We start from the raw sequence: 23,220 nt of genomic DNA, 5'->3' as shown, positions 1-23,220 counted from the left end.
GTGAACCCATCAAGAAAGTGAGCATAATATTCAAGTCCCATTGAGGCACAATAAAGGGAGTAGGAGGAAATGTATTTGTAAGGCCCTTTAAAAACCTTAAAACAATAGGAGATCTAAATAAGGACGGCTGATCCGGCTGACAGAGAAATGCAGACAAGGCCGAAAGATAACCTTTGACCGTAGCTACAGCAAACCCTTGCTGAGCCAAAGAAAGTGCAAACTGAAGTAGGTCAGACAATGGAGCCTTCAAAGGGTCAATGGACTTCTCCCCACACCAAGAGACACACTTAGAACATCTATAAGAGTAGATAGACTTGGTGGAATCTCGCCTAGCGGATAAAATGAAATCCACCACGTCATGTGGGAGAGAAAAAGAATTCAGGTTGCCCCGTTCAATCTCCAGGCATGATGGTGTAAGGTCTGGAGGTAGGGGTGTAGAACCTGCCCCTCCATCTGAGAGAGGAGATCTGCCCTGAGAGGGAGACGGAGCGGCGGGCACGAGGAGAGGTGGAGAAGATCTGTGTTCCACACCCTTCTTGGCCAATCCGGGGCGATCAATATAACTTGGGCCCGGTATTGACGTATCTTCCTCAGAACCCGAGGAATCAAGGGTATGGGAGGAAACGCGTAAAGGAGTCTTGAGTCCCAACTCAACTGAAACGTGTCTCCCAAAGCTCCCTGCATCGTATACTGGAGACTGCAGAATGACGGACAGTGAACATTCTCGTGAGTGGCAAACAGGTCCACCCGAGGAGTTCCTCAAGCCTGAAAGACGTGACGAACCACCTCCAGATGAAGCGTCCACTCGTGATCGGCCGAGAACTGCCGACTGAGACGGTCTGCACGTACGTTCAGAACTCCGGCCAGATGATTTGACATCAGACAAATATTGATGGTCCTGAACCCAGGACCAAAGACGCAGATCCTCTCTGCAGAGACACTACGATCCCACTCCTCCCTGCTTGTTGACATACCACATCGCGGTCGTGTGGTCCATCAGGACCTGAATCAACTGACCGCGAAGGGAAGGGAGGAAGGGCTTGAGCACCAAACAAATTGCCTGCAATTCCAGAAGGTTGATGTGGAGTAACCTTTCCTCTGGAGACCAAAGACCCTTGACCTCCAGATCCCCCAGATGAGCACCCCACCCTAGGGTGGATACATCCGTTATCACTGTGGCCACCGACGGAGGTAGTTGAAAAGGCTTTCCTTGAGACAGATTGCCTTCCACGCCCCACCAAGTCAGATCCGCTGCAACTTCTCTTGAGATCCTCACAGACTCCCCGAGATCTCCATTGTGTTGCTACCACTGCCTGCAGAGGCACCACTGGAGTGCCCTCATGTGCCAGCGTGCATGGTTGACCAGAGGAATGCAGGAAGCCATCAGACCGAGCAGACGAAGAACCTTCAGGACTGGAACGACCGCTCCATTGTAAAATAAAGGAATCATTTCCTGTATGTCGTGAATCCTTTGAGGAGGAGGGAATGCCCGACACACAGTTGTATTCAGTACAGCACCTATGAACAGGTTGCGCTGGGAGGGCACCGTGTGAGATTTGGGTACATTTATCAAAAATCCCAATCTGTACAACAGTTGTGACTTGCAGATGATGGAGCACTTTCTCTGGAGATTCTGCTTTGATCAGCCAATCGTCTAGATAAGGGAATACTGGTATCCCTGACCTTCTGAGATGTGCTGCCACCACAGCCATCACCTTGGTGAAGATTCGAGGCGCAGTAGTAAGACCAACCGGAAGGACCGCAAACTGGTAATGCTGCGAACCCACAGTGAAACGGAGATACTTCCTGTGTGACTTCAGGATGGGGATGTGAAAATATGCATCCTGCCAGTCGATCAACACCATCCAGTCTTCTTCCAGCAGCGCTGAAGAACCTGCACAAGGGTGAGCATCTTGAACTTCTCCTGCTTCAGAAAGAGGTTCAAGATCCTGAGGTCCAGGATTGGACGAAGTCTGCCATCCTTCTTGGGGATCAGGAAATACCGGGAGTAGCATCCCTGACCCCTTTCCTGCTCCAGCACCACCTCTATCGCACCTTTTCTTAGTAAAGCCAGGACTTCCTCCTGCAGAAGTAGCAGGTGGTCCTCTGAGCAAAACCCTTGGCAAGGAGGGTAATTCGGAGGGAACTCCCGAAAGGGAAGAGCATACCCATTCTCTACGTGATTGAGAACCCAAAGGTCCGATGTGACCGATTCCCAATTTCGTAGAAAATAGGTAAGCCGACCCCCCACAGGACCCGCATGATCCGGAATGGTGGATCTAGGGCTGCTTTGCTGAGGTTGGAGGGGGGTGGGAAGAGGAAGAGGAGGAGGCGGAAGCTTGACGTCGTCGAGGACGAGCTCTTTGTCTGCCCCTGTACGATTTGTACAGCGGATTTTGCTGTTGCGGCTGCTTGTAGGCTCGAAAGGAGGACCTTCCAAATCCCCTATACCTTTTACCCACAGTTCCTCTGGACTGTAGACCCAAAGATGCGGCTGTTGCTCTGCTATCTTTGAATCTTTACAACGCAGCATCAGCCTTTTTCCCAAAAAGGCCCGAGCCTTTAAAAGGCAGATCCACTAAGGCAGCCTGGACATCAGCAGAGAATTTGGAAGTCTTCAGCCAAGCTGCTCTTCTGGCGGCAATAGAAGACCCCATGACTCTCGCCACCGAGTCAGCTGTGTCCAAACCACTCTGGATGACTTGTCGAGCAGCAGCTTGTGTATCAACAAGCACCTCATTAAATTTCTGCCTGTCCTCCTCTGGAATTTTAGGGGCCAACTGTTTAAAGGAATCCATCAGAGCATGGATGTAAGGCCCTAGGAGGCATGTGGTATTCGTTGCTTTGAGACCCATGGTCGCTGAAGAAACCAATGGAGCCGGAGTCGAGCTCCGAGCCGAAGGACCAGGCCGCTGTGTTCGAGGTCGAACAGGAACCGGCGCTGGTGACGAAGGAATCGGCGTCGAAGTCCTCGGCAGCGCCGAGAGATGCCAAGGTGGTGTCGGAGCTGGCATAAATGGCATGAACTGCGCCGGAGCATACCTCTGGGGGACTCCCAGATTAAAGGCCATCGGACCCATGGGACCAACCGGTGCTCCAGAGGGGTACATGGCTCTCGTGAATACACCATACATAGCATTTAAATACTGTGTAGGGTCTTGTCCCGGGCCCGGAAATGGAGGGTATGAACCCACAGGCGGCTCCCGAGGAGGCATCGGATTCGTATCGACTTGTTCCTCTGGTTGGTGAGCCGGAGTTGTCGAAACCTCAGGCAATGGAGCCTCTTCCTCCTCTCTGGTTGGTGTTCGAGACTGCACCGGAGAGGGACTCGACTCCGGAACCGGTGATTGCTTCGGCGACTCCATGGGCGAAGCCTCACCTTCGGGTTCCAGAACAACCGGAGAAGGAGATACATCATCCTTACGATGTCTTCTAACTGGCGACTTCGGCCTCGCATCCGAATCCTTCCCAGAATGGTGTCGAGATCCGAGCTTACTCTTCTTATGCTTCTTTTTTGTCGACCTGGAAGCATGCCCGGATGACGACCTCGAAGGCGACCTCGAACAGAACCTCGACCTCGACCGCCTCGAACACGACTTCGAGCTCTTTCTGTTCTTTTTACCCTTCATCTTGGCAACCAGAAGCTTCGCCTCTCTTTCACGAAGGACCTTGGGGTTCATCTTCTTGCAGCATGGACACCCTTGGACATCATGGTTTCTGAGAACAGGCACCATATGCAATCTTCATGCGGGTCCGTGATCGAGATCATTCTCCCGCATTCTCTGCACGGCTTGAATCCGGTCTTCATCGAGGACATCTCGACAGGAGACAAAGAAACAAGAAAACACTGAAAGTAACAAACAGTAACAGAGTTACTCAATAGCTACAGAGGATCTCTTGAAAACCGTTAGCGTCGACGACGCGGAAAAAAGGGAACTGATGTCATCACGTCGACGGAGTCCTATTATGGAGTCAGTGACGTCAGCGGAGCCGTGCGCGTGAAGCCGACTTCGTCCACGTCGGCGTGAAGAGCTACAAAAGAATTTCCGAATGTTGCTGACGCAGGGGAATATTCACATGGTGAGGAATCCACTGGCAGATGTATCCATCAGAAACATCCAGCATATAACTAGCCAGTATGCTTCAACTAGCATAAGATCTGTCAATGGAGTCAATTTTCAGCTTCACCTTTTTCAAAGTTGGAATTGGCTCAGACAAGCAAGAGCCTGGCATCAGGAAATTGCATCAAGACTGTGAAAGATCCAGGGTCTGGGACCATTTCCTCAAGGAAGCAGAGGATTTATCCTTCCTACCTATTGGTGCTCTTTTGTTTTAACTTAAGGAGCAGAGCAACTTAAGCGATACCCTTACATGCCACAGAAACGCAATATATATGGGCATTTAGCACCATATACTCTGTGTGTCTAACTTTATTAACATGAAGTGTTCAGATATACTACTGAAGTGCTTTGAAGAAAACTAGGGATTCATAAATGTATGTTATTAATGTTTAGCTTAACCATGAAGATGTGTAGTTCTCAAACATTTACACTCATGCTTCCAGTTATACTGCATTTATTTGAAAGTGCATTGCATATGTAACCACAAACTCATCTATACATGTTTGCATTTATTTCGTTGCATTTATTCTCAAGTTCTATGTGGACATATAATCATGTATTCGAGGTGCACACTGAAATGCTTGCCTAAAGTTAACATGACAATGCATTAATTTGAAATGCATTTTGCTTGCTTTGCATGTTCTCTCCTCTGTAGGTGTGTTCTCAAGGTTTCATAGCTAGAGAAAAGAGTACCGTGAGTTAGTGATAGAGAGGCCTGAGAGAGAAACTCTTTGCTGAGATGTGAAGAGCGAACAAGCTGAAGAAGCCTCAGATTAATCAAGTATCAGGGACATAGGGAAATTCAATGTTAACGCGGCTATCTAAGTTCAGTGGAATGAGAAAGTCTGGTGATGTTGCAATTGCACCTGTGGAGTTGAACACCATTGGTCCCTGGAGGGGTGGTGTGAGATATGATTGATGATGAAGCTCCTGTATGTTTTAATTAGTGTTCACGCTGTTAGAAGTTAGAGCTGATCCGTTTGGACACTGATGGGTTCAGACATTTTTACTTCCCTTTATTCTTGCATGTGTGGCTTTTTGCAAAACAAAATGTCCCTGTTTTAGAAGAATTCTACCGCAGTTTTTGCTGACACCTTTCTGAATTCCTAAATTTCCCTGGGACTTTTTATTCTGAACCATCCTAATACTAGAGCAGAGGTCTTCAAACATTTTTGTTCTGAGCCCCCATACCAAAAATAATTTGAAGTCAAGCTCCCTTTTATAACTTTATGGAAAGTCTTGGGTAATTGGGAGGATTAGGGCTGATTGCATGGGGTGGGGTTTACGAGATAATATATAGGGCACTTTTTCAATAGCTCATACTTCACACAAAATGCAAGAAATATAAAAGAGCAAACACATAAAAAACTGAACAAGACAAAAAACACTACTTTGTTAATTGAGGTCCTCGTGCTCCTGGGTCCCAATGCAACTGCGCCTTCTGCACTAATTATAGTTGCTGCCCTGAATAGTAGGCTATCCCCTCTGCCTCTTTCACCCCTTCCCCACCACATCTGGCCATAACTCCATTCTTGAAACAGATTGTCTCTCCCTTTGCAGTAAAAATGAGCACCCAGGTGTGGTCCGCCTCATCCCTAATGCTCTCCCCATCTCTTACTGTAAAGTATAGGACAGTCTTAATTGTGATGCAGTGGGCCCTTCACACTACTGGGCCTCAGTGCCACTTTGCCTGATGCACTTATGAGACCAACAGCCTTGCAAAGCGAGAAGTCTTCTCTGCCCCTTGTTAAAGTCCTCCTCCCATCCTTCATTCTGCTATCTCCCTTTAGCCTAATGCTAAGGTGTCTCCTATTCTCCAGTTAGCCACTCTCTTGGGCCATTGGTGCGGTGACCAAAGCAACACTGACCCAGCAAGGGTGCACTGAGCTCTAATGCAAGAAAGGAATGAGTAATGCAGCCATAATCGCGGTTTAGTTGGGTCCTCAAACTCCTGGGTCCTGGTGCCACTACACCTGCAGCACCAATGATGCCTACTACTCTGCCCATTCCACAGTCCATTATTTCTAGGCTTGAGACCCAAAGAAGACTGTGTGCCCCTTTGTTTAGAAAAAAGGAGGAAACTATCCACATATCCTCCCCCCACCAGTTGCTTGTAATCTGGGCCCCAATGCTAACAAGGAAAACAGCTTATTACCCCTTTGTACTAATACCACTCTCATTATTGCAGTACAGTGGCCCCTCACACCATTATCCCGGTGCCAATGCACCTGCTGCACTAATTAATGGTCGTTATGGCCTTTAAAGAATGAGCCCATGTTTCTCACCCATTTCTTCAGGGCATCTCTCTAAGGAAGGGAGAAGCAGTCTCATTTACAAATAAATTCCACATTGCACTGTCTCCTCTGCGCCATCTCTTTGACGCTTTCCATGGATCTTACTTGTTTATTCTTACTCCTGATACATTACCCAGAAATGCCAGGGGTCCAGATAATCAGGCCTCTGAATATGACTCTTTTGGCATCCTCCTTTGTCAACTCACCTGAAAGATCATCAGCATGTAAACAGAGTCAAATGTTGGCAGGGTGTATGAGGACTAAGGTGCATCAGGATGACAAAAATCAATTATTTTTAGTGGTAATTTCAGGATGCTGAGTTTTGTAATGTGTCCTATTAATGGACTTATAAAAAAAGATGCCTGCACTAGGTACAGTCTTGTTAGCTATTACTAATATGTATTCTTTGAAATCACGTGTTTTATCTTATACAGAGTCAATGGAATGATGTGGTTCAACAGCTGTGGCATTTTTTGCATAATTATGGTTTTGCTGCATTTGCTAATCCTTCGAAGAAAAGTGAGGAGGTAGAGGAAAAATTAGGAACAGGAGGACCGCCACCAAATCAGACATAAAATAATCATACAGTGTCCCTCTGATAGGCGAAAGGTCTTTTTCTTTCCACTTTGAGGTCTTTGATATTTTTCGAAGGGAAACACTGTGTTTTCCTTAAGTAACCCTCAACCACCAGGGTTTCTCCTTGGCGCATGCTTCATCGTCAGGTACTTCCTGTCCGGCTGCAGAATGGGGCATGCTACGACTTACGGAGATGTAGGAGCACATATGGTTGGTACTATGTGTAGATGAAGTGTGGAGGTCTTAGTGGGGGGAAACAAGAAAAGAAATACCTGGACAGTAGTAAAAGATCTTTATTATTACCCCTGTCCGGTATATTTAAAATGGGGAAACAGGGGAACTTAAAGGTAACAATGTACCTAGGTTCTACTGGTCGACATGTTTCTAGCCCTACCCCAAGGCTATTCCTCAGGACCAAAGATGAAACTATTCCCTGGTACCACTTATATTGTTAGTAATAAACCTAAAAATAATAATTGTATACAACACCCACTGGTGTCAGAATCACAGTAGATAGATTATCAACTACAAGGGGAAAAAATCATAATTAAAATATATCAAGAGCACTTTACTCCGTGCCCCAATGGTAAAAACATTACAACTGTATGGAAAAACTGTGATGTATTTTTCATATTAAAGGTGATCACTTCTAGTGCTGTCGTAAGTGATTATGTCGCTTTAAAATCAACATACCAGGCACTCACAAGACATACAAACATATAATAGGAATCATAAGAGAAGTGAAATGGTTAAAAGACACACAAACATTATTGGTGCCTTTTAATTGCAACATGGGACCATACGGGGGAAGGGATGCCTGTAATTACACTCTGTATATGGAAGATAAATCAGACAGAATCCCCATCAAACAATCAATTTTGCGGGATAAGAAGTGTTACTGTCAAAGTTACGGTAGTTGCATATTTATCTTTTTTTCAGAATCGGCTATGCTGTACTCACTGACTCAAGGCTACTCCCTCTATTCAAGATGAGTGCCCGCCCCGTGCCTCTGATGATGAAAGGAACCCGTGGTAGCAGGCTCTTTTTACTACGGGATCGCTGAGAGTCAGCGTCCTCGTGTGAGCGGCAGCTAGTGTGCTGACTTTCCAAAATGGCCGCCCTCGATGGCATTACTTCCTGGTATGTCAGCGGTTTATTTTAACCTTCCTGTTCGGGAAGGTACATTTGTCAAAAACTGCAAAACGGTGTGAGATGTATAGTTGGTAAGGAGATTATTCAAAACATGGGTCGAGAATCTATTGGTTGGTACGAAAGACTGAACCTATGAAGAGCCAAAGATTTTCCAAAAAGAAGTAAAGGTTTCAAAAGGGTGGAAGCACTGGTATTGTTAAATTCATCATTATGAAAGCCATCTTTTGAAAAAGTAAGAGAATGTGATTTTTTTGAAAATATATATTTGTTGAAAATATATATTTTGACCGGTTCTTAAATGCCTAAATATTGGCATTGTTAAAATCAAACATGAAATATTGTGAATAAATCATGAAAGTCTCATTTGAAAAAAATAAGAGAAGGGGATTTTTAAAACAAACAATATATATATATATATATATATATATATATATATATATATATATATATATATATATATATATATATATATATATATATACAAGTTCTTAGATGCCTATAAAGTGGACAACTGTGAAGTATAGCCATTTAAGATGGTGGGAGAAGTGTATGATTATCTGTCTTTGGGGGGCCCATGTTACTTATTGCTTATTTCTGAATTTGGCTGTTAAATTTGGCACTAATAAGGTGAAATCTTTGTCCAGACAGTACTACCATGTAAAAAAATGTCAAAATAATTAAGTAATTCTAGTAAAAAATGTGCTGCATTGTACTGCATAATTTGCCTTTTCTTGCTGCATAATTTGGTAAACCTCTGCTGCATAGTTTGGTGCTCCCCTGCGGCATAATTCCAGTGTCCCTGGTCACATGCACAAAATCATTGTATGGCAGCCTATCTTATACAGTGTTAAATACAATTTTAGAACAATGCCTTACATATTCACATTGCTTTCTGTTACGTGCTGGGATCTTATAACACTTTAAATGCACAAGTCAATAATATGCACTGCACAAACCAGGATTCAGTTCTGCGACTCTCTGGTCTCACATACATCTGCGGTGATCACATTAACAAGGTTTCATAATGTGAAGGAGTACATTTCCCATCAATTAGTTTAATGTGCATTCATTTTACACCTCATTTTAAAGTTTTAGGTGTGTGCATTATTTTAAATGCTGTTACTATAAGCGTGTAAATACAATAAAATGCTTCTAAAAATATTTTGTCGTTTTTAGCTAAGCCACTGATGCCACCACCCCAGGGCTCAGGATCACAGCTGCCTTACGTTTTTTCAACACTTCAACTGTCATGTAAATGAAAACGCCTTGGAAACATGAACAATAAATGAAGAGTGCTTCCATGCCATCTTCATTCACAAGTTCTTAATGAGGCATTCGTGCCCCCTGGGAAAGCTGCCATGGAACCCGGGGGGGGGGGGGGGGTCGGCGCCCCTCAGTTTGAAGACCTCTGTTCTAGACTTAGAGCCCTGATTACATAACTTTAGAATCTATTCATGTTGGAGAACGAGAATTAGAGTTTCTTTAAGGAACATCATATTCCGTCTTTCACCATTTGCATTTTTGTGGTTGCGCTCGTTGCTTATTAAATGCTATTGAGACTGAAATTACTTCACCAACTCACATTTCCTTTTTGAATTCTGTATTTTTATCATGCTTGATTGGAATTGATTTTTGACTTGTAATACACCCATTTAACTTTAGTCTCCGATTCCTGGTCCTTATTGTATGGCCAAAAGGGTAAAACAAAGTTTAAACTATTTTGTCGATGGTAACTCCTTTAGTTTGTCAGTCAACTAAAAAGATTCATCAGATAGAGAAATGATAACCTCGCCCAACACTTACCTCAAGGAGAAGGGCATGCTTTGACATATATCCCTAGACCAGTAATTGAAACACCATAATTTCTTAACTTGAACCAAGAAATGTGTTATTTCTAGTATGCTCCTTGCTTCTCTCTTTTCTTGCATCCCTTCAGCAACTACGCACCATTCTTGCTAACAGCATGCCATGGTATTCGCCAACCTATCAATGTTATTCTTTGTTTCCTCTCATATTATGAGTTCTTCATCACTATGAAGCAAAAAAAAATTGCCACCAATAGAAACGAGATAAATACAGTTGCCACAATAAAAGATAAAACAAATCTGACAAAAAAGCCAATATTACTATTCCTACAACTTTGTCAAAAATGAATAGCAATTTTTTTAGGTCGAGCCTTGGCAGGGCAGCATGTCTGTATTCAGGTAGGGACTTGAAGCTCCGCCCACTCTCCGCCCATATTTTTCAATGGCTTGTGTCATTGTCCACTGTAAACTGTGGCTGTTCATTGGTCAATAGGCTTTGTAGTCCCTCTTAGTACCGCCTTGTCTCATTTTGTTTCCTCCCATGGCTACACCATCTGTTATGTGTGTTGTTACTCAGTAGGTTTTAATTAGAGCCTCCGAGCACTATTTTCTCAAATAGCTTTGTTGGACACGCTCTCTCCTAACACTTTTAAATAAAATGTATAGCATGTGTTCCTAATGCATTTGCAATGCAATAGGTCTTGCATTTGCGAGAGTTCAAGCTATTGGCATTGTAATTTCCAATGCCTTTTATTTATCTGTTTTAAAAACATCACATAAATAAAAGGTGTTGTCATTTACAATGCCAATAGCTCAAACTCTCATAAACGCGAGACCTATTGCATTGCAAAAGCTGGTTTTTACGTTTCTGTATGCCCAGTTTGGGAGCCACTGGTGTGGCAAATTCGAAAAGATTAGGAGGGAAGAGGAAGACATTTTAAAAGAGTTTATTTCTCATTGGTTCATTTACCTTGCAGGTAGCTGGAATAGCAACAAGGTAGAGTAGAGGTGCAGCTTTTTATGAAAAGTGACATGTAGAAAAAATGCATTCTTCATTTTAAGTACTTTATTTTGTACACATCAATGTACTTTACAGTGTTTGCATTTGCGTTGGCGCTTTTATCCTTTTAATAAATGTAAGTATTGAGCCTTAAAGTAATGATTAATTTCGTCACTTATCTGATAATAAAAAGCCTTTTTATACAGCATGTTCCCTCGAGAGCAGTTCTCGATTTTCTGACCGCTCGAACTGATTTTCACTTGATGCGTTCATCCCTCTCTTTACTTAAATCGCATATGTTGAAATATAGGAAAAGTGTACCATAGCATTTGCCAATTTCTTGTCACAGCTTTTCCAATATTGCCAGAAGCTCCACTTTCAAAACGAAGGCTGACGGATTAGAATCGCCCGAATTGCTGAAATTGATGCGGGCATGCCCCCTCTACAATGACGGATTAGGCTAATACGCAGATCAGTGGTTTTGGACTGGGAAGAAGTCAATTAGCAAATATCACGCTGCAATCACTAATCAACACTTTGAAAACTGTCCCAAGTGATGACAAAGCACATATGCCATTTTCTCATACAAACGTGAGCCTTCTTTGGGGCCTGAAAAGAAAATCCCTTTTCGACTACTTGAAGCACCACTAGGCACATATTATTCACTAATACATGATTAAACTACACATAATTATAACACAACTAGGCTCACCTTCTAAATACTAATTATACTTTCTCCTCCTTTTCTGATCTTAGTACATACATTGTTTAGAATAAGAATTTTTTTTCAGTGCATTAAAGATTTTCTTGCACCTATGATAAACCCACATTCCACTCAAATCCTGTATAGAAAGAACTGAACGCGAACTGGTGCATATGCGTGTTCGCTGGAAATCCGGCAAAGCAGATTGTATTGGCTCCAAATGCAAGTAGCAACAAAGGGCTTGGATGACTGCAAATCACATGTTGGGCCCATGGCGAATACGGGCCGATGGAGAAACTGCACTTCAATTTTCTTTCACAAGTTTAACTCAGATTTGTGGAGATGGAACGGTCAGTAGGCCTGTTGGCCTGATCTTGTTGATACCTCCATCCAGTATACAGATTCTTGGGTAACCGACCCGCACCAGGTGACCTGCAAACTAAAGAAGAGACAGACACCATTACTACCAGAAACACTGTTAATGTCCGTCCCGATGATTTAAACATTGTCAGAAAAACTCATTGGGAAGCATGGCAACTATAACATCTAGATGCATGAGGTAAAGCCAAAACTACAATTATACAGAACATCGGTTATATTTAGAATAAAAACCATACAGGTCAGAAAGGAGAAAAGGCAACACAGTGTATCATCTGTGACTTGTCAGATCAAATATCAGCAAACTTTATTTGCACTGCGCGGCCCTTACAAAAACATTAGAATTCTGTTATAAAACTCTTTGGAATACATATAATCCTAAACATTGATTAAAAGGCTCTGCTGGCTGAGTTATTTTAAGATACAAACTATATATAAAATATAATTATGCTCATTAAGTGGGGCAAGGGGAGCAAATGGCATGTTCTTCCCATGGTTCTACAAGGCTTGATGAACAAAGTGCTCTTCAAACTTCAGAAGATGTTTCCCTTGTTCAATAAGAGCCTCAACCATTGATTCCTCAGATTGTCGTACAACTGGCACAAAAAGAGAAATTTTGTCAAGAAATTCAACTACTTTACCCTCACCGTAACAAGACACTGTAAATGGATCAAAGTACATACATTTGCCACTTTCCCCACCACCAAAGGATAGAACGTCCATCATCCCTTAAAGATAGTGTTTCAGTTTGTGTGGGAAGGTGTCATATTTGAATGGCAGTTAAAAGATGTGAACGATCAACTAAGAACATTATTCCTCCTTTAAAGAGAACACTGAAATGCATAGAGGTTCTGAGAAACACTTTAGCTGTAGCAGCAGCTGAAAACTGGAACACTCCAACGAGCTGAAGACCCAAGAGACCCAAGAATTATGATGACCTCAAAACCTTTCTTCTATAGTACTTTGTTAGAGGGTTCAAACAACGTCCCTCTTCCAGGAAGCACTTTGGCCGGATTTACTGTCATCGGAATTCCAATGTTGTACACACACTCAAACGTATCTTTTCCAACTAGAGATGTGGCTAGGGTTATTGGTATTGCATTTCTAATGTTGTATGCCCCACCAAATCTCCCTCTTCCAAGAATCTCTGTGGGCTCTTTTAATGGCATCACACTTTCAATGCTGTACGTCCCCTTAATCCTAGATTACACCTTCTCTGACTCCCTCCTTTCCCTACTCCTCCTAAAGATCCTCAGGGTCGCTATCCACCAAGACCAAAAGATGTGAATTGTAAGGACTTGATTCCTGTGCCACCTGGAGTATGGCAACGAAATATAGAATACTTAAAGACCCTTTGGCTTTCTCTATTATTAAAACAGAGGTATCGAAATATGCAGGTGTGCTAAAGAAAAAAAAATACCATCAAGAAAGCCAGGTGTGTTTACATGAGAATGATCTAAACCATAAAAAAAGGAATGTTTCGTAATACAAGGAAATTAATAGGATTTAAAGTGGGGTGGGCAGAATTTGCGTAATCACGTTACGCAAATCTCCGCGAAACGGTAAAAAATCTCTGCGAACACGCAGAAATTCCGCGAACACGCGGAATTGCTTGTTCTTGATGCTTTTTTCCTGTTCGCAATCGCTGTTTGCGGGCTCGGGGGGAAATAACTTGCGAACTCGCATTGTGAGAACGCAAACAAGCAAAAAAAAAATCGCAAAGTCGCAGAACGCAGAATTTTGGCCAATTTCGTGTTCTGTGCGGAACGAGAAATTCCCCAAATTCCCAAAGCGGAACAGAACTTATCGCCCAGGCCTAATGTAAAAGGCAGAGAAAGCACACTAGAAAGGAAGAACTCGGAGTGCGATTCATAAACGAAAGTGTAACTTTACGTGCTCCAAGCATGTGCCTACAATTTTCATAAAGGACTCTCTAGCTGAGTTGCTTAAAAAAATCATGCATTTGGTTGTGATATACTAAAATCAAAGATTTCAATGCTACCACCTAGCCTTAAATGGTCAGATTTTCTGCTGCTGAAAAGATCTGCTGGATTATAGCTTTTTTTTCAAATGAAACCTTAACTGAAAATACGCAGGTGTTCGGGATTTTTCCACATCTAATTTGCACGTTTACTGCAGGCTTTTTGGTATTAATTTAAGGTTCACAAATTGACTTTGGAAAGCAAATAGAAATTTTCGTGAATATGAACAACGTTCTCACTTTGACGGAGCTCATCAGCTTCTCAATAGCCTTATCGCGCACCACCACACAGAAAACCCATTTTTACTTCCCTGGCCACAAATTTATGGCAGTTCAAACTCCGGACTACCTCCACATTGTGCAGGGTCATAAACCTTATATGCTAGCATAAACGCCCACTGGTCCTGATTCTTTAATTCAGGATCTACTATCTCCACTCTTAGCAAGCACTTTTTGCACACCCAAGCAGAACTAAAGTGCCCGAAACGTTTTCTGAAGCGGACCACCAAGTGCTTATCCTGTAAGTGCTGGCTACCCCTCTTACCTACTAACAAAGCTACTCATAGTGTTACTCTTAAACCCTTTTTAAAACAGAAAACAACACAGAACAATGAGTACCCAAGTCATGCCAGAGATAACATTCACATCTCCATTTCTGGCTTTTTGGTTCAAATCCACAGGAGATATTGCTAGGCATGTCAAGCCAAGGAGAGGACAACTTGAGGAAAACCTACGTAAAAAGTCTTCCCTTCAATCATATTTTCTTGTTTAGGTCATACAATGAAAAACTGCAAAGAACTGTGCAACCACAGAGAGAGCGAACGCTCAATAGTTTATGGAGCAGAGTGGTGCCCTGTATAACCTGACGAAACAAAGTTTAGTCCCGCGAATAGAATCAATGCAGCAATCTGTGAATACATTTCGGCAACATACCGCCTCACAGCAGGGTTCCGGAGTAAAGTGCTACTCGCTGGAAAAGCACTTTGACGCCTCGTCAGGTGTAGTAAGCGCTATATAAAAGCAATTACAATACAATACAGCTCGACTAATCTCCATTATGTGCAAATCTAAAATAATCACTCTATTACCTTTGCACTAACAGAATGATTCTGGATACCCCTAGACCTAGAATTGTTTCACGACATTCTCTCATTAACTACTACAGCAGAGCTTTGCAAATTAAAATGTATCCAGGTATTCACCCATGTGTATGAGGGAGTCTGTATGTTTCATTGTCATTTGGAACCAACTCCAACAAAGTCAAAAGAACAGTCTAGGAGAACTCACTACTTACGATGGTTCAACCTAAATCAGAAGTGTGTGATTCACATTTTTAAACCCATTACACTCACGCTTCCATAGTGAAAACAAGATCCTTTAGTATTCTCATCACATTAATTGCTGTTCAGTATCACGACTCCTGTGGCAGGACTCTATAGTTGGCAATTGCATAGGAACGATGCAAAAAAGAAGCACTTGAAGTCCCCAAGACCTCTGATGAAGTAGAAGATCTCAATGTATGCCTAGAAACTATATCTCTGGGAGAAGTACCATCTTGATAAAGAATAAGAACTTCTGCACACCCTGCGTCAGTAAAAAACCGTCTCACATTACATAGTACATATATTTACTGTATAGAGAAGAGTGAAGCTGGTTTCTTCTGTTGCTCTTCCCGTCATACGTTTTGTGATGGTTGGTAAATTCTGGCAGAACAGTGCAAGCCCTAACCCCCTGGAAGGAACCATATTACCAAAATTATGGCATTTGAACATAGCAATACCTCCTCTTGGGGTCAACACACAATCATACAGAGCCTCAACCTATGGGCTTTGCCAATGCTTACTTACCCAACAGCACTGGGGAGTGAACACTGACAAAAACATCTCAAATTGATGCTATAGAAAAAATAATGCTTGCTTTTATGTAGCATTCATTAGTGAGAAGATTATGTCAGTGTTAGTTCCCCAGTGCTACTGGGCTGTTCAGTGGCTAATTTCAGATATAAAATATTCTCACAGGCATTACAATTGAGGCGGAAAAAACATACCCAAACATACATCAGAAAACAGTGAGATTAAATTACTCAACTTTCAATGTAATAAATAAAATACTTCCAATTGGCAATGTCTGAAGCTAGGAGCTGAAGGTTCAGATGCAAAATAAGCCGAAGGTTCAAGCGCAAAAAAAGTCAATGACTGAAGGTTCTGGAAGCAAAAAAGGCCAATGGCTGAAATATAAAATAAGTATAACATACAATATAAAAGAGCATGAACTTGATCAGATAAATGCTCCATCAGGTACAGGGTTTCTAAGAGCAAGCCTCATTCAGCACGGCTTCTTTAATTAGTTATCCACTACGAATCTTCCTGGCCTCCCCTTTCCAGGCTGCTGAATAACGTCCCACACATGTATCTCTCGGCGAGATTGTGATTGAGGCCACAGTTCTTAAAAGCTTTACTTGCATAATGACAGCCTCTGGTTGTTGTACATTTTTTTTATATTCTTGAATGATAGAACAAGAACATTATAATGATATTGGAAGTCACTGAGAAGTTTCATGAGCATATAGAATGAGGGCGAAGGTTGAAGGCCTTTATAATGCCATGGAGCTCCAAGTTGACTTACAATATCTTTTTAAGTTACGTAAGAGGCCATTTTGTTCCTAGTAATAAATAGTCGCAATATCACCATTCCCATAAACCGCTTAAACACTTTGGGTCTTGCTCCTTCATATAAAAGATACAGTGTTGTTGCGGGCATCATGAATAAAAGTGTAATCTGTGACGCAGCATTAAACACACTAATAATTAGTCAGTAATTTGTCACATAACACATTAGAAGAAGTTTAACATAAATCGGCCTAAAAATGCTCCCGCTGAGAATGACAATTTGTTGGAATGACACGCTTTGATCACAAGATATCGAGAAGTGCTTGGAGCCGAGACACCAGAGACAGACTTAGTGTTGGTCCTTCACTGACATCTGCTTAAGGTAATCCTAACACAATTTAAGCCCTTTTGTGTGGAATTGTCCAGCACAATGGTAGAATTTGAAGTGAAAAAATTACTTTTGGAACTCTGACAGAGCGAAGGAGCTCCAGCTCCATATCGGAAGGCACGGATATGGTGGCATGGCTTCACATCCGGGGCAGGTCAGATCCGAAGCAGAGCAGCACAACACCACCTCCCAGCACGCGAGGTTGGTAGTTGTTATGAAAATCATTCAAAAGGATCCAGTTTGGCATCTGTAGAAATTCACAAGGTGAGAAATCTGCTGTTAGAAGCCTCTATCAAAAGCTATCTTTCCTGTAATGACCTACTGCATGGAAAAAAACTGACCGATTCCAGTAAATATCGCGTTTCGACTGAAAGATTTTCAATTTAGAAAAAACATTTCAGAAGAAAGGAAATCCAAGTCTCTTTGTGCTTGCTTAAAATGTTGCTGCAATTACCCTCAATGACCTGCCTTTCTCCCTTTCTGCTGGCTCGTAAAGAAGATATTATGACGTCAGAACTCAACCGTAATAAATTATTACAGTTGCACGACTACATATTTCTTTTTTATTCAGGCGGCTAGATGCATCACAAGTTGCCCGTAAAAAGGAAATTAGAGATGGGCTTTTATAGGGGGGCTAGAGAATAACATGTATTACATAAGACAGGCTAGACATGTGGTCCCCCAAGTACATCAGCTGGTGGGGTAGGGTAGAAACAATCAAAATGATGATAACCCCTATGGTTAACTACCTGCTGAGCAGGCTGCCACTAATAGTTACAGAAGATTTTCACAAAAAACTGAACACCATGATTAACACGTTCCTCTGGAGGGGTAAAAAAGCCAGGATTATCCTCCAGAAACTTAGGCTCAGTAAGGACCTAGGGGGGCTCAAGGTCACAAACTTTAAGACCTTCCAGACAGCCTGCCTTGCCAGACAAGGCATATACTGGCTCACGCCAGAACAGGGTTATACGCCGGCTTGGCTGGAACTAGAAAGAGCCCTGCTGGGTGGCCTAAACCCTGCGGCCCTCCTCACTGCTAACAAACACCCGGAAGCTAGCAGCACAATTCTCAGGAACACCAAAAACGCCCTCTTACAAGTAGACAAAAGAATGGAAAAAAGCCTAAAAAGTACAAAATGGGAATCCATTTGGTTCAACCCAAAAATAAAATACAAGAACAGCATACTCACCTTAACCTCCTGGCTCCAGCGAGGCATCCACACCCCATCCCAACCAGAGGAACGCGGATCCCCATCCACCTTTGCCAGCCTACAACAGAAGTACGACCTCCCAGACAAAGAACTATATAACTTTCTCAAAATTAAGGCAGCAATCACCAAAGCAGGACTAAGCAAAGAAGTACCAACAATACACCAATACCTGACAAATCTCAACAAACTTGGGCACCAAACGTCATACCTATATAAACTACTAAGGGCAAAAACATCTAGATTAAACAGTAAGGCCATAGAATACTGGGAAACATTACACGCAGGGCGCTTTAGCGAGAGAGAAAAAGCTCACCTCGGCAAGCAGGAACAAGGTCACCACCACAGAGGCACAAACACAATTCTGGCACCTACACAGAGCGTACTGGACCCCGGCACGCCTAGCAGCGGTCGGGCTCATAGACAACGAACTATGTTGGAACTGTCAGAAACAGAAAGGAGACCTCTAAAGTTAAAACATTCTGGGCTACAGTAAGAGATTTCATCTATGATGTAACAGGGTACACTCCACAACTATACCTCCTCAGCCTAACAAATGCCTTCATGGCCTCAGAGATACACTCTGCCAATGACAGGAGCCTCATTGACCTACTCCTCACGGCGGCAACCAAGACAATCCTCTCTAACTGGAAGGACACTGGGTGGGCCACTTTCAGAGTCTGGTTCAACTGGGTCACCTTCCTAAGGGGTGCGGACAACATAACAAAAAATCAAACACCAGAAGTTAGACGGGGCAATGAGATGTGGCTCTCCCTGGACAAATACCATTTCTCGCCATGAACGCACCACTCCGCCAGACACCCTCATGGTCCCCCCCCCCCCTTGGCGCCACCCGTCAGCAAACTCTGTAGTCATGCAACCCACAACACACCACACTCGTGTCCATTTCTCCTTTGCTTCTTCTCGTCTTTCGTCCTACTTACCTCTATACACTTTCTCTTCCGCCCGACAGGGGCAACGCATATGAACCTGTATGTAACGCCGAGGTTTCAAGCTGTTTATGTATAACCATCACTCAAGCGCCTCAGCAAGCCAGTATGTATCATTACTTATGCGTGTAACTACAGCAAACCAGTATTGCCTTAGTTTCAGCTTACTCTGTACTTTTATGTACAAATTCTTCTAATAAAATCTTTTGAAATAAAAAAAAGGAAGCTTGTGTTTTTTACCCTTTACATGCTCAAAAATGCTACAGTGACTGAGAACTGTTATCACAGTTAATATAATGTCCAATATATTCAAACGCATTTACTAGTCTGTTTCTAGATGTTATACTATTTCAATGAGGAGTAAACCGTAAGTGTAATTTACATTAATAAAAATCTGCTAAAAAAAAGGCATCTGGTGCATTGCTCATAGAATACTGAGCACTCTGGTAACTTCCTGCCACAGGACTCTAATTTATTAGAGCTAAGCATGAGCCTAAACATTTCTTACCCTCTCAAAAAAGACTTGAGAGAAGTCAAGATCCCCTATTTATACCTGTCAGATCTGTTTTGAGTAGGCCAAGATGGCAGCCATGTCAGTGTCAACCTGCAGATGTGTCCGGTGGTCATCCACGGGAACTGAGAATGTGTAAACATCAGCTGTCCCTTTTTAGAATCGGCACCTTTCATGTGTATATTTGTTTGCACTATAACATTATCCCAATTCTCTTTAGCCATGCACAAAATGTTAAAGCTTGTTCTCTGCTGTCTCTCCTCAGTAGTTTGTGGTTGCTCATCATAGGACAGCAACAGAATGCATTAATCCTATGCAGGTACTGATCTACTATTAACAGCTTTAACGGAGCCACTGGAATTATGATACAGGGGAGGTTCAAATTATGGAAAAGGTTAAATTATGCATCAAGAAAAGACACAATATTTGGGGTAATGAGTCTCATTATGTGATAGTATTACTTCATTATTTTGTCATTTTTATACATGTGAACATTGCCCAGGTAAAAGTTTAACCTCGTTAGAACCAGTTTAATACTCGCATTCGCCAATAAGTAACTAGGTAACCAGGCAACTTTGTGATTGTCTGACACTGCACTTCAAAACGTGCAGCCACATTTGAAAGACTTTTGATCCGTTTGAATTTAAAATGTTTTTGTTGTTAAAAGTCTGCAAATCAAGCAGCAGCAGATGAATTATGCGATAACTTCAGTAAATCCATATTCATTCAAAAAACATTGCAGCCACAGAATCATTATTCCAGTAGCCCTGCATTTTACATGGGCTATGCCTAACAAATTAAACAAGCATCAACAAACAAGCATTAGGATGAAGTAGTAGTGTATGGAGAGCAACGCTGTGAGGAGGAAAGGGAAGGGAGGTTATAGGAGTATATGGGCGGGCAGTGAGTAGTGTCTGAAGTGGGTTGCATGTGGTGAGAAGCAAATGAGCATAACTTCCTAGGAGAATCAGTGTGCAAGGGTAAGGGTAAAGAATGAAATGTGTGTTGAAAGGTATGGGGAAAAGCAAAGGATCAGCATAAAGCTGTATGGAGGGGACAGACGCATGGGATGAGTGAAGAGTTGGCAGAGAGTTGGGTGGGGGTAGGTAGATATACGCATGTCTCGAATATTACAAGACTTGAGTTAAACTAGTGTATGTATTTAAATACGACTACTACATGCATTTTAATGTTTCAACTCAAGCCTCTGTGATAATGTGGCCTTGGATAATGAGTTGTATCCCGTGCCACAGGACCTATATATGGTCGAGGGTGCCCTGGAATCCTCAACATGTACAGAATCTGTAGACATTAGCCTGACACCATGTACCGTGCTTGCATTTATCAGTCCCAGAGCAAGAAAGAGCACAGCAATGCCTTTGCCCAGACAGAAGCTTTAGGAAAGTAAAGAGAGCCTACCCCAGAAAGGTGTGAAATATTTGCTGCTTGGCATTGGTCCTGTGAATACTCAGACTATGGGAATGCCTTGGCAAGAAGTTCACCAAAGCAAACATGTTTGCCATTACAAGGCATTTTAATTTTAGCCTTCAAATTTAAGAAAAATGTGATCAATGAATCCGTTTGTTCACAAAAGCTGTACGGTGGTTTCATCAGCGTCCAATTCTTCTACCAAAACAGAACTTTTAAATCGAGATAATAGAATGCAACAGTTAATTAGTAGAGAAAGAGAGGAAAGTGAAAAGCAGAAAAAGAGATGTTGGATACATTTTAAGGTTGAAGAAAATTGGTAAAAAAGAATTAACAAGTTACATAGCTCAGGAACAAAAAGGTTAGAGGAACAAACTTATGATAGAGGAAGTGAAAATAGAGTGAGGTACCCAAAAGACTTTAGAAATCATTGTTAGGTAGAAAATTCATCAATATGCCCACACAACTCTACTAACAAAGCACCGCACAATCACTCGTAGCAAATACTAAGCCAATCAAGTATGAATGCTGAAAAGTAATTCACTCCTAACACAGGATTAACTCAATATCTATGAAGTAAACAGATTCTGACCTGAGCCTGGCTGTCGAGGTCAAAGAAAACGGAGAAGCAGAGGAGAAACTATTTTATTTAGATACAAAGCTGAGCCCCCATTCCTAAAATTGTCTTTGGTAAAGAAAGACAGGGTGGGGGAAATAAAAAAAGGATCTGTCAAGACTGAACAGTTGTAGGTATGAGTAAAGTAAGGCATACCTGAATCTGCAGCGGAGAAGTGAAGAGGCCGGTCTCCAGCAAAGACAGAACTAAAGAGGATTAGCTCAGTTTCTTAGTGCATTTATAGGGATTGATGTGGGGCAGTACCTAAAGTTCTGCCCGAGCAATACATCTGGCTTTTCCTTAATGGAAGCAGTTGGTAAATTTTCGACGACTTGTGCATTTTTATCCCCCACTGTCCTAGAAAGAACATTTCATAATGAAACAACATCTTAAGCTACAACATCATGGAAGCTGAAAGTAGAGCCCATTTACTGACCAGACTAAAATAGCAGAGTTAGGCTGTATCCTCAGAAAGACAAAGTTTGTGTTATAAGATTTGAACTTAAAAGGCACTCATAGTAAAATATCACATAGTAAACTACTTTCGACAAAGAGCCTGTCTTGATGATGAGTAATGAAGAAAACAGAAACATTTGGCTATGCTTTCTCAATGCTTGATGGCTACATGCCCTATCATTTCACTGAATGACAGAGATGCTGTAAGATTTCCCAGGATTCTTTTCCAGCAACTAGCTCTTAAACAATATACAGAGTACAGGTTCTTGAAGAACCTTTTTTGGCATGGGGACAATGGTTTTCCCTTGTTGCACTGCTTGGCCCTGGAAAGATAATTTTTTCTACCCCTAGATTTCTGAACTAGTTCTATATTCTGTCTATGGTGAAGCTTTTCGTTGCCAATGTCATTTGATGGTTTGGAAGCTGGGGAGTTAGGGTATCAGGGCAGGGCTATGTCAGAGAAGTCTCTGCAGTCAAGGTTCTAGGCGCCTGGCAACCATGATAGTCTGTGTCTGACAAAAGGAACACTTTTCTTCATGGTATTTTTTGAAATGCCTACATCTTTGGAGTTGCAATGCTTTTTGATCCTCAAACATTTGTAAGGGCTGTTCTTACAGAGCTTGTCAATTGTGTCAGTGCAGGAGCGACATGTCTCAAGTTGAGCATACTGGGCACCACATTAGATTGCTGCAGTGGAAGGTCTGGTGGTTTGCTTCTTACACAGTTCCAAATTTACGGGGTGTTTTTCCCCCCTTTCTGTATTGCTAGTAACCATTGCTGCCTCGGGTGATTTAGATTACACTTCAGGGCTAATTATGTAGATTCCTTTAAAGCTTTTGTTGAATGGCGTTTGCTAACACAAGCGTCTTGCTAGGTGATGAGCCATTCCTTATGTTTATATTGTGCACCCAAGCCCATCCCATAATTCATCCAATGGTGATGCTGGTCTCTCAATAAATGAACTCGTAGGCCATCACTTTTGGTTCATCGTGGAAGGGTGAAACCTGAGCCTATTGCTGCTACATGAAGTTGTTGAAACAGT

The 23,220-nt window shown here is 42.3% G+C and overlaps 1 protein-coding gene across 1 annotated transcript in view; it reads right to left on the bottom strand.

Moving 5' to 3' along the window:
• Positions 1-11,002: 11,002 nt before the first annotated feature.
• TBCK (TBC1 domain containing kinase) overlaps positions 11,003-23,220 on the bottom strand; it is a 1,513,148-nt gene continuing 1,500,930 nt past the window's right edge. The window contains exon 26 of the mRNA XM_086962029.1: positions 11,003-12,090. Coding sequence (XP_086818155.1) covers positions 11,980-12,090 — 111 coding nt within the window. The 3' untranslated portion in view covers positions 11,003-11,979. The remainder of the gene's footprint in view (positions 12,091-23,220) is intronic.

Source organism: Lissotriton vulgaris, chromosome 3_1 (assembly GCF_964263255.1).
Source record: "Lissotriton vulgaris chromosome 3_1, aLisVul1.2, whole genome shotgun sequence".
NCBI lineage: Eukaryota > Metazoa > Chordata > Amphibia > Caudata > Salamandridae > Lissotriton > Lissotriton vulgaris.
Note: the sequence above shows the minus strand (reverse complement) of the source record. Positions and strands in the feature narration are given on the sequence as shown.